Below are 12,694 nucleotides of genomic sequence, written 5' to 3' on the forward strand. Positions count from 1 at the left end.
TATGGATGTTGCCAGATGAGAGTGTGCCAGATTAGTGTGGTTCAACCTGTATGTTAAAGGGTGAAATCAAAGAAGTGAGCCAGTGCTGTGTAATATGTCTGTTCATGCTCCATGGGTAAAGGAAGGTCTGTGGAGTATATTTAATTTAGGAAGTGTTGGACTGTATTTCAAGGGTGGTGAACTCAAATTCTCTCTTCTTCTTGAGGAGAAAAAAAAAGATTCAAAATATTATTAGGAGGGGTTTACTCTAAATAATCAACTTTTGGAGTTAGAAAAGAATGTATCACAATCCAATAAACCACACATCCTCTAACTGGAAGGTCCAGGAAAGAGATTTTTAATCAGAGAATTCCCCAGAAGCCAGAGAGAAAGCTAAGCAGGGACTAGATTTATGGAGAGGACTGTGTAGACTCTATGCAGAGGTCCATCATCTTATGTAGTAGTCTTGCCTTGTGCTATACATGTCACCTTAAATTTATAGCTCTCCCTGTCCTCTCTTGCTTCCCTAACAACTGCCCTTGTTGGTGCATGTCGGGGAGAAAAGTATTAATTTCTTCACATCTTCTGCAACTGTAACGGAGAACCTATTCTCCCTCCTCCTTTCTTCCCACTTGCACTGAGGAAGGAATTCATTGTTACTTCTTTCCTTTCTGTCTTTCTCCTTTCTTAGCATGCACACCCTAGTTTTTGCACACCAGTCATTCCCATTCTTTCCCCATTTTCACTGTTGGCAAGCACTGACCTAGAACTTTACAGGTGGGCTGATGAATGAGCTGGGGCTGAGGAGGCCTGTGGGTGGAACGGGCAATGAGTCAGAACCTCTGGGTGGCCTGGAGGATGAGTGTGGAGGCCTGGTGCTTGCAGCAGGTGTTGTGCCCCCTCCCACACTCACCAGCAGGGGTGGGGGGCGGGAGGCAGTGGAGCTCCTCCTGCTTCTGGCATTTTGCTGGGGTGTGTGTAGGACTGTCTCCCATGCCCGCTGATGGGTAGTGGTGTGACGCAGCTGGGGAGCAGAGTGGGCTGTGGCTGTGCCATTTTAGTTCCCCAGTCTCCACTACTGTTGGTAAATGGGTGCAGGGGGAGCGATCCCTGATGCTGGTGCCACATCTCCACTAATTCCCCCAAGGGGTGTCGCTGGGGAGAAGAGGCTGGGCAGGGCCGGGGCAGAGGGGCATTTCTCGCAGCCCTGGATATGGGGCGGAGTGTGGGGGCTGCTGGTCAGGTGGCCAGTGCCATCACTGTGTCCTTCCTCACCAGTTTCCCCTATTTACCCAACTGGTCATGATTCATGATGCATGATTCAAACCCGGGACACCTTCATCATAGTCAAGGATGATACCATATCTCCATGGGTTCACAGCGTCTGATGTGGGAAAGGAGTATATATGTAGATCAGTTGGATTGATCTCTTTCCCAGATAATTGGACCAACAACTATTGGCCACGTGTGCTACGTTCACAAGTGAGTGAAATGTAAGCACGCCCCAATTGGGGTTGACTATATTTATTAGAATAAGGTTCCAATGAAACCACGTTAGCACATCTGATGAGTTCCAATAAGAACAAAACTGGTCATGTGCTAATGTGGTTTCGTCGGAACCTTATTCTAATAAATACAGTCAACCCCAATTGTGGCGTGCTTATAGTTCACTCACTTGTGAACATAGAACACATGGCCAACATTTGTTGGCCCGATTATCTGGGAAAGTGATCAGTACAACTGATCTACACAAAAATATGTTCTGGAGCTTGCTGTTATTTAACAAACACTCTGTTTCCAGAATCTGTGTTCCAATTTCGGTGACCCCAACAGATATATGGGGTTGAATTTTCAAGTAGAGATTCGGCACAGGCTTATCTCCGTAGAGTTAGGCCAACTGTGCCTTTTGAAAATCCCACAGTAGAACCTCACTTTTAGGCACCCATCTGTGAAAGTTTGGCTCATGTCCCCACTGTGCCTTTAAGGAGCTGAAAATAGAAAGGGTAGTATTTGGTACCCTGTCTCCAGATGTTTAAAATTTTGTTCAGCATTGTCAAGTCTGTTGTTATTGGAATATTTGCAATATTTTCATCTTCAAAATGCTTTGCAAACCTATTTGATCAATAACCTCAAAATTAATATTCTTGTTTTACAGCTGAGAAAAATTAGTGGTGACTTGTCTGAAGTCACAGTGAGCCAATGTTAGTCTCAAAATTTGTTTTTAGGAGTTCCTGGCTTCCAGGCCACTGGACCAAATCTGTTCCTCAAAATAGTGAATAGAGTAAATTCGGTGACATTGGCAAAATCTGCAGTCATTTTGTAGGCATTTTGTGTCATTTGATTTTCATATGAGAAATTAACAGGTTGTTAATGATAGTTGAATGTTTGGTACTGTGTCTGTATCTATAGTACATGTAATTTTAATTTGAGTAATGATTAAAGATTTATTATTACAAATGATCTAACTGCTTGCTTTTAACATAAAATAGCTTTCAAATTATTTCTTGCCAGCCTCATGTTCTGCGGATAGGTTTCTTATGATATGGAGTATGAAGCCACAGTCCAGAGCTTTCAGATTTGTGGGTCATGTGGAAGCTGTAACCAGTGTACAGTTTTCACCAGATGGGCACCTCGTGGCATCTGCTTCTCAAGATCGGACTGTCAGACTATGGATTCCCTGTATGTGAGTGTAACTGAAGTGTGGCTATGTTTTCTGATACTTCAATATTAATATCAGAGAAGCTTCAGGTCTGTAGATTACCCGCTTCATACATCAGGTAGACCTGAGGGATCATGAGAGTCTGGGAACCACTGGAGGCAATAGTCTTCATTCTCTTGTTTGATCTGCAGTTCTGTAGGAGTACAGAAATTAGGAGGCTTAGCTGAAGATAGGCAGGGATGAGTGTGTGGGAGATGGAGGAAGGCTTAAATCTATGCTTGTAAACTCAACAGGTGCATTTATTTAAATGGGAGTTGTATGACTAAAATCCTGTGCAACAGTTTACAATTTAGGGGCAGCCAATGAAGAAAACCAGGACAAAACAACGAGTTTTATTCATTCAACCAAAATTTATCTGTTCCTTTAGGGTACGTCTATGCAACATAGTTATTTTGAAATAGAAGCCATTATTTCAAAATAACTTTGCTAGCTTCTACACAATACAACCACTATTTCGAAATAATTTTGAAATAGCGGCTTGCTTATTTCAAAATAGGCAAACCTCATTGCATGAAGAACAGTGCCTATTTTCACATAGCTGCTTTGAAATAGGCTCTATTCCCTGTGTATACAGCACTTATTTCAAAATAAGTCATAGTATGTCCAATGGCTGTATTTTGAAATAGGCTCTATTGTGTGTAGATGCTGTATTTCGAAATAGCAGAGTGCTATTTCAAAATGCATTTTGTGTGTAGTTACTCTGCTTCGGAGCAAGCTGTTCTGGAATCTCTCTTCTGAAATAGCTTATTCAGGAGTAATGCTGTTGTGTTGACTGACCCTAAAGGCGTGTCTACGCAGCTCTCCCCTTCTGGAAGGGGAATGCAAATGAGTGAGATCGAAAATGCAAATGAAGCACAGATTTTCATATCTTGCACCTCATTTGCATATTGTCATGTGACCACGCTTTCGGAAGAGGCTTTCCTGGAAGCAAAAGGAGCCGTGTCGACAGGGTTCCTTTGGGGGGAAAATAAAAACCCCTGTTTCTGAAAGAACCCATCTTCTATATTCATTTCAGGAAGAAGGATTCTTCTGGAAACAGGGTTTTTTCCAAAGGTACCCCATCTACATGGCTGTTTTTGCTTCTGGAAAAGCTCTTCCAGAAGCATGATTGTTCAAGAATATGCAAATGAGGTGAAATATGCAAATACACGTTTCATTTGCATTTTTGATTGTGCTTATTTGCATTCCCCTTCTGGAAGGGAAGTGCTGTTTAGACGCGGCCTTAGAGAAAAATGGTAGTGTTTTATGAACAAAGTATTTCAAAGACATTTTACAGCAAAGTGGCTAGGGTTTCCCTTCACTCTTAAGCATTTGTTAAACTACTACAGTACATTAATTTATTTTTGTTTCAATAATTAAATCTTCTGAACTAAGCAGCAAGGCAAAGTAATTCTATTTTGTAGTGATAGTTGTCTAAATACATAGACCTCTACTAGGTTAGAAAACCAGGTTTTCAAAATGTCTGTGGGGCTTTGTCTAAAGACCATAATCTACCAAAAAGTAATTCTTATGGTCTTTAGACTTCATGTATTCAGGGAGGAATAGATTAATTTTGATCTTTAGTCAGCATCAGTTAAATTATTATTGAGTTTTATGTCCTTTAATGTTTTACATAATAACCTTGTAATGTATATTTTCAGTCATGGAGAATCTTCAGCCCTGAAAGCCCATACTGCACCTGTTCGTAGTGTGAACTTCTCATATGATGGCCGGTTCCTAGTTACAGCGTCCAATGACAAATCAATAAAAGTATGGAGTGTGCACCGTCAGCGGCTTCTGTTTTCCTTAGCCCAACACACGCACTGGGTTCGCTGTGCCAAGTGAGTGTTGTATTCTTTTGTAGTGGGTCGGTAAAGGAGAAGCGTTATGCACCAAGTGCCTTATTTAGAATTTCAGGCAAGGTATTCTATTTTCCAGAGGGTGAACAGGCATGCAGAAATTTCTGTGAATGTGAATAATGTATCCTGTTATTAAAATGATACAAGTTTAGTGCATAGGCCTGGATTTGTAAGGGTACTTAGGCCTTGTTGAGCTCAGTGTATAATGCCCAACTGATTTAGCAGACAAAATCCTGTTGCTGGTATTTGGGCTAAGTGCCTAGATCCCTGTTAAAAATGAAAGCTATACTCCTAAATCAGTTAGGCTTTGTACGTCAAGCTCAGCAATGCCTAAATACCTTTGAGTATCTGAGAATAATAGATATGGGGATTTTTTTGAAGAAAAAAAGTAACTCATATTTTTACCCTGCTTTATTTATATGTATGTGTGATTGAGTTTGAAACATATGTGTGTGGAAAAGTTAAGTCATAGGATTTACTTTAAATTCCTGTTTCTTGCCACACTTTTCAGATATCAAAGTAACATGGGGATGGTTACAAGTCTAAGCGCAAAGGAGGTTGTTATTTATGACCTACAGAAATGGAAAAGGCACTGGAAAATGTCTTTCAATATATAGTTTGGTTGCAGTGTTTGATACTGTGTTGGTCCCAGGTTATGAGACTGACAAGATAGATGAAGGTAATGTTTTTATTAGATCAATTTCTGTTCATGAAACAGCTGAACTTTGGAGCTGCACAGAAATATTCAAAGGAAGAAGAAGAAACACTGCTCCGTGCAGCTCAAAAACTTGTCTCATTCACCACCAGGATTTGGCCCAATAAAAACACTTAGCATGTTTCCCTCGTGTGTCTCTTTAAGTACAGCAAAAAAAATAGAGCTGGCTCACTACTTAATTACAGAGCAAATTTACAAGGATAATGAGTGGGTGAATTGGTCCCTTTGAAGTACATCAATAATTTGATTCACGTGAGTATTGACATTCAGTACTGAAAATATGACTATGTTCTGATGAACAGCACCTTATGAAATTTATCGTAGAGCACTAGAGGACTCAAAAGGTGAAACAAAGAACAGAACCATAAAGTAATCAGATTTGAAAACTTAGAGGATTATAGACCTGTAGTAGTGCACAGATATTTTTAAAAAAGAGAAGAAACGGTTACAGGAGAAACTAAACTAATAAGTCTGACCTTGGTTCCTGAAAAAAACTGCTTTTAAAAAGAAGAAAAAAAAATCAGATTAGCGAGTCTGGGACAGTTTCAGGCATCAATGGGCAACTAGGAATAAGGAGTGTTCTTCATGAGTGGCCCTCCTTCATCTCATCTGGGCTGTAGTAGCTGATTTGTGGCATTCCATCTCTGGGAGAGAGAGGGAGGAGCAGGGACAGAGCGTGAATCAGCAGATTTGCGGTGTACCAAAAGTGCTGGGAGGGATGGGGAGTAGTAGGAAGTGTGGGTTTCTTGTGCCCCCCTGCATAAGAGTCACATTCAGAAGGGGGGGCGGACAGGAGGACTATGGCCCACAGATGGAATTCCATTGAGTTGCATGTGGCCTGCGGGCCACAGGTTGCCCATCACTGGTTTAAGGCAATTATAGATGGGTCATTGTTAGTTTAGACTTACACATTCAGGAATTTTGACAATGTTTGTTTAATGTCTTTAAAATATTCATGTTACAGATAGTCTCAATTTAAATTTTAAATGTAGAGTTCGAGTTTGGCCCTCTTTTCCATTTGCGTATAACTTTTCTGCACAATTCTCCGTTAAAGCTGGAACTTTCATACTTGGATTCAGCCTACATGTCATTCTACTCCCCTGCCCCTATTCATTCTTATGGGTGTTTTTAATTTTTTTTATTTTTTTTTTAAGATTTTGTGGGTGCAAAAGGGTTTTTTAATGCTAATGGAAGGGGTAATCTTTTCTGCTTAGTTTTACAAACGATGTTTCTCAGGGTATATCTACACAGCAGCCTTATTTTGAAATAAACTATTCTGGAAGGAAGATCTATTCAGAATAGCTTATTTCAAAATAATACTGCTACACACAAAATCTATTTCAAAATATTGTGTCCACACATTGTTCCCTATCTACACAGTTCCTATTTCAAAATAGAATGAAATAGGCACTTACTCATGGAATGAGGTTTACTTATTTTGAAATAAGCCAATCGCTATTTTGTAATAATTTTAAAATTGTGGTTGCGCTCTATAGATTCTAGCAAAATTATTTCAAAATAACAGCAGTTATTTCGAAATAACTTTTCTGTGTAGAAATACCTTCATTAAATGTAACACACTTGTCCTAGAAAATGCCTTTTACTATTTATTTTCTATTCAGTTATCTATATTATTGAATATTTGATACTATTTCTTAAATAGAAACTTTGTTTTATACTTTACAGATTTTCACCTGATGGAAGATTAATAGCATCTTGCAGTGAGGATAAAACTCTTAAAATCTGGGATGCAACAAATAAAGTGTGCATTGATAGCTTTACAGACTATGAAGGGTAAGTGCCATGCAACAGAAAAGTGTGGTAGTACAATATGAATACAATATGAAGTTAATCTTTCATGCTGTCTTAAAGTGAAATTTTGTGAACCTCTCTGTACAGTATTTGAAAACAGACAGAAACCAAAGAAATGCAGCAGCTTTATGACTTTATTTTTTAAGAAGCCAACTGGCTGTCTAAACATGCCCAGCTGTTTTTCTGCCTTGAGGAAGGGCGATCAAACATGTCGTGAAGAGATGTCTGTGTTAGACTTCTGACTACTTCAATCTTTGAATTTCCCCCCAATGTTTACCTTACTGTCTGGGTTAGCTAATGTTAGTGAAGAATTCTTAACTTTTCTCCTCATACTCATTCATCAGTTGACAAGAGGGTTAGTATTCTGCAAGCTACCATGTGTCCTGCCTTCTTTAGCAGTTTCACTGAGTTTTCTCCCTTCACCCTTTAACTTAAAAAATACTTTGAGCTTTGCAGTCTGCCCCTATTTCAGTCTTCCTGCATGTATAATAGCAATAAGTGTTTGATTTTACTATTGAGATCCTGGGAGCTGCTTTTTAGAATGAAATGTTAGTGAATTTTTCAGGTTTAAGGCTTCAAGCACTCCCTCTCCCATTTTTGGTTAGTCCAATAAGCTTGTTCTGGTCATCTGCTGTTTGAACCAATGATGTTCAGATGTTGAAAAATAAGTGTAAACAAATATATAACCAGAGCTTCAGCAGATTCCTCAATGGTCAGACTTCACTGAGCTTTTGGAAATTCTTTCTTTTGTTTTTGACCTTGTCTCTATTCTTGCAGTAGATGCTCAGTACAAATATGTCAATAGGAGACTCTTTCACAAATATGAAGATTATTAAAATAAGCCAATGCCTAGACAAATTTGGGAACTTCCCAAAAATTTACAGTGTATGAGAACCCCGGCACTCTGTAGCCAGTAGGCATCCTTCAGTCTGCATAGACTATGGATCGCGCCCTTTAAAGTTTCAATTGAGGACTTCATTTACAGCGTCTATTGTGACTATTGACGATGTGCCGACCTACTCCGGGTCCCGTGGGTGCACGTGGGGTGTGATACAGCGGGGGGAGTCGGGTGGCCCAGGACCAACCACCCCACCTTTATAGCAGCCTGATATAGTGTAGCAGCAATATGTGATTCAGTGTATTCACTTTAAAACCTAGGTTTCCACAGTATTATGAGTACCAGGAACAATAACACTCCGATTGTGAACACCACAATGCCCTGTGGCTGTTCTAAGTCCCAATAATTCTCTATACAGACCCAGCTAGACCAGCTAGTGGTATTTACCAATAGTGATTTATTCATTTATTCGTAACTACAATTACTTAACACTTGTTATATATAGAGAGAGAGAGAGAGTTATTTATTTGGCATAAGCTAAATACTAGGTTACATATAACTATATATAATTACATGTGACTTACCAATAACATCCAATGCTCCCACATCTCACCAATAACTACGTTACAGCGGCCCTTCAAGTCAGAGATACGGCTTGGTTGGGACCTTTCGTGGTGGTGACGTCCGGGTGATCAGGCCGGGGTCTGCTGTCTGGACTGGAAGTTGCTAGCCTCCGCCTTGTGTCCAGGAGCCCACCCCCTTATTCCTGCTAAATCACCTTTTATACTGTTTCTTACTTGGGGGTTCGATACCTGGCCAATTAAAGCGTTTGTTACCTAATTTGGGCTTTCTATCCTCCCGGCCTGTCAGAACATGTTACAAGATTTCCTCTGTCCTTGGTCTTTTTCTGAACCTCCCCTGGGACCCTCTGATGTTGTACAACCAAGATGTTCTCTTTGGGGGGCTTCCAGCTACTAGCCCCAGCTGTTCTCTTTGGGGGCTTACTATCTGCTTGTCAGGATGTTCTCTTTGGGGACTCTCCAACTACTTGTCAACTTTCTGATTTCTTTCTCCTGGCCTGACTTCAGACCTTCCCGCCGTTGCATGATAGCGTTCCAAGATGGAGTATATGGTCATTCTGCCTTGCGAGTGAGGCCCGGCCACCAGGTGCTCGTGCTCCCACAACTATAAAGACCCACAAAAGAGTGACAGTCCTTGCTGCATCTCTTGCAGATGTGGTGGGTTTCTGGCAAGTCCTTATTGTGCTTTCTGTGCGCTCGCTTCTCCTCTGCTAGCTGTCTGATCTTCAACTCGCCCTTCTGAAGGCCCTTGTGTAACCCCTGCCTCCATCTGCTGCGGTCGCCTGCAAGTTCTTCCCAGTTGACCAGCTCGATGTCTACCTCTCTGAGGTCTCTCTTGCAGACATCTTTGTAACGCAACTAGGGGCGTCCGTGAGGTCTTTTGCCAGAGGCTAGCTCACCATACAGGATGTCTTTTGGAATCCTTCCATCATTCATCCAGTGGACGTGGCCAAGCTAGCGGAGTCGACGCTGCCTGAGGAGGGTGTGCATGGTTGGGATTCCAGCTTGCTCGAGGACGGCGGTGTTGGTCACTCTGTCCTTCCATGAGATTCCAAGGATGCGCCTGAGGCAGCGCAAGTGGAAGACGTTCAGCCTCTTTTCCTGGCGGGCATACAGGGTCCAAGTCTTGCTGCCATAAAGGAGGGTGCTGAGGATGTAGGCTCTGTAGACTTGCATTTTGGTGTGAGTGTACAGCTTGTTGTTATTCCACACTCTCTTGCTGAATCTGGACAGAGTTGTGGCTGCTTTTCCGATCCTCCTATTTAGCTCAGTGTCCATCGACAGGGTGTCAGTGATGGTGGACCCGAGGTAAACGAACTCGTGGATGACCTCTAATGTATAGTTGTCAATGCTGATTGATGGGGATTCAGCAACATCCTGACCGAGTACGTCTGTCTTCTTTAGGCTGATGGTAAGCCCAAAGTCCTTGCACACTTTGGAGAACTGATCCAGCAGTTTCTGAAGCTGGTCTTCTGTGTGAGACACTACAGCAGCATCGTCTGTGAACAGCATGTCTCTGATGAGGACTTCTCGCACCTTAGACTTAGCTTTCAGCCTTGCAAGGTTAAACAGTTTCCCATCAGATCTTGTGTGCAGCAAGATGCCCTCTGTTGAAGATCCAAAGGCATGCTTCAGGAGGAGTGCGAAGAAGATCCCGAACAATGTCGGAGCAAGCACGCATCCTTGTTTGACGCCGCTCCTGATTCTGAAAGCATCCGATAATGCGCCGTCATATTGGATGGTTCCTCTCATGTCTTCGTGGAACGACTGGATCATCCTGAGTAACCATGGAGGACAGCCTATCTTGTGGAGCAGTTTGAACAGACCATCCCTGCTGACCAAGTCAAAGGCCTTGGTCAGGTCAATGAAGGCTATGTAGAGTGGCTTTCTCTGCTCCCTGCACTTCTCCTGCAGCTGCCTTAGAGAGAAGACCATGTCAACGGTAGACCTCTGTGCGCGGAATCCGCACTGTGATTCAGATTACACCCTCTCAGCTGTCTTCTGGAGTCTGCCAAGGATGACGCGAGCGAACAGTTTACCAGTGACGCTTAGGAGGGAGATTCCACGGTAGTTGTTGCAGTCGCTTCTGTCTCCTTTGTTCTTATACAACGTTACAATGTTAGCGTCGCGCATATCCTGTGGAACCTCACCCTCTTTCTAGCACAGGCACAGTAGCTCATGTAGGGGTTCCAGGAGTGTGTCCGCGACACATTTGATTACCTCTGGTGGTATACCATCCTGACCAGGGGCCTTTCCTACTGCAATGCTGTCGATGGCTCTCTTCAGTTCATCCACAGTCGGTTCTTGATCCAGTTCGTCCATTACTGGTAGGAGCTCGACGGCATCAAGGGCTGCGTCAACCACAACGTTCTCGCGTGAGCACAGCTCGGAGTAGTGCTCAACCCAGCGCTCCATCTGTTTGGCTTTGTCAGCGATGACTTCACCAGATTTGGATTTCAGAGGTGCCATCTTGTTCTGGGTGGGTCCTAATGCCTTCTTCATACCCTCGTACATTCCTTTGAGATTACCAAAGTCAGCACAGGTCTGGATGCTGCTGCATAGCTGGAGCCAGTGGTTGTTGGCACAGCGCCTGGCTGTCTGCTGTACTGTTCTTCTGGCCTCTCTAAGCGCTTGCTGGGTACTCTGGCTCGGTGAGCGTTTGTACTCCAGGAGTGCTGCGCACTTCTTTTCAATGACTGGAATCATCTCATCAGAGTTAGCTTCGAACCAGTCGTTCGTGTTTCTAGCTCTTCTTCCAAACACCGACAAGGCTGTGTTGTAAACTGTGTCCCTCAGATGTTGCCATTTGCATGTCGCATCGACGACCCCAGGGCCGCTGAGCAGATTTTCCTGGAGGCTCTCTCTGAACTTTTCAGCTTTCTCTGAGTTTGCCGTCTTTCTGGCGTCAATGCGGGGCCTTCCAGCACATTTAGAGCGATACAGCTTCTTGGGTCTCAGCTTGAGCTTGGAGCAAACTAGCGAGTGATCTGTATCACAGTCAGCACTATGATAGCTGCATGTCAGAAGGACGTTTTTGAGGTTATTACGCCTAGTGATGACCACATCTAGTTGATGCCAGTGCTTCGAGCGTGGGTGTCTCCATGACACTCTGTGCTGTGGCTTCGTTCGGAAGAATGTGTTTGTGATGCACAGATTGTGGTACGTGCACAGTTCAAGGAGACGCTGTCCATTGTCATTCATTTTTCCCACACCGAAGTGTCCTAAGCAGGAAGGCCATGAGGCCCGATCAACTCCAAATCTTGCATTGAAGTCACCCAAGATGTACAGTTGTTCACGAGCAGGTATTTGCACTACAGCAGCACTAAGCACGTCGTAGAACTTGTCTTTTACTTCTGGTGTGGCATACAGGGTTGGAGCATAAGCGCTGATCAGGTGGACAGGACCGGTGCAAGTTTGAAGCGTGATCCGAAGAAATCTTTCTGATCCGCCCATGACTAATTGCACCATTTGTAGAAGGGTGTTTCTGACAGCAAAGCCAACGCCATGCTCTCTGGGTTCTTCTTGGGCTTTACCCTGCCAGAAAAAGGTGTAGTCCTTTTCCTTTAGAGATCCCGAATCTGCGAGTCGCGTCTCTTGCAGTGCAGCGATATCAACTCTGAGCCTCTTCAGTTCCTCGTTGATGACAGCGGTCTTTCGGGTGTCACTGATGGCCTGAAGATCTTCAGTCAAGCCGGTCAGCATGGTCCGCACATTCCAGCAAGTAAGCTTGAATTGTTGATGTTTCTCATTTCTTGTTGATTTTCTTATTGGTTTGCCTGGTGCCCAAATTTCAGTCACTTGTCAGGTTCAGGAACCTTAAGCCTCACGCACCCAGCGAGGCAGGTGAACTGTGGCGGGACAGTACCCTATTGGTTGGGGGCTGCCCAGCTTGAGGTGGGCGGTGACTGTCCAGTGAGATGGGAGGATCTCTCCCACCGTCGAAGGCAACCCCTGGCCCTCATTCTCTATGCCAATCGAGCAAGAGCTTATAAGCGGTATCTCTTGCCTCCCGTGTTGACGCAACGCTGTTCAGCGATGCCGGAGTACCTCTCCGGGCGCGAGCCTGGGCACTTATTATGGAGACTCTGGGCTGCCCAGACACCTGTGTCCCCCTCTTGGCTTTACTGATTATAGTCCAAAGGAGAGGATCACCTCCACGTCTGGTACCAGCTCAGCTGCAGGAGTTGCCGGGACAGTGCCAGAAGTTGACAC

General features: G+C 43.5%; 1 protein-coding gene across 1 annotated transcript in view; it reads left to right on the forward strand.

Annotated features, from left to right (window-relative positions):
• POC1B (POC1 centriolar protein B) overlaps window positions 1-12,694 on the forward strand; it is a 132,610-nt gene that overhangs the window by 10,594 nt on the left and 109,322 nt on the right. Inside the window, exons 3-5 of the mRNA XM_075012076.1 lie at window positions 2,491-2,662; window positions 4,339-4,518; window positions 6,938-7,045. Of these exons, the coding sequence (XP_074868177.1) occupies window positions 2,491-2,662; window positions 4,339-4,518; window positions 6,938-7,045 (460 nt within the window). The remainder of the gene's footprint in view (window positions 1-2,490; window positions 2,663-4,338; window positions 4,519-6,937; window positions 7,046-12,694) is intronic.

This window comes from Carettochelys insculpta, chromosome 1 (genome assembly GCF_033958435.1).
Source record: "Carettochelys insculpta isolate YL-2023 chromosome 1, ASM3395843v1, whole genome shotgun sequence".
NCBI classification, from domain to species: Eukaryota; Metazoa; Chordata; order Testudines; family Carettochelyidae; genus Carettochelys; species Carettochelys insculpta.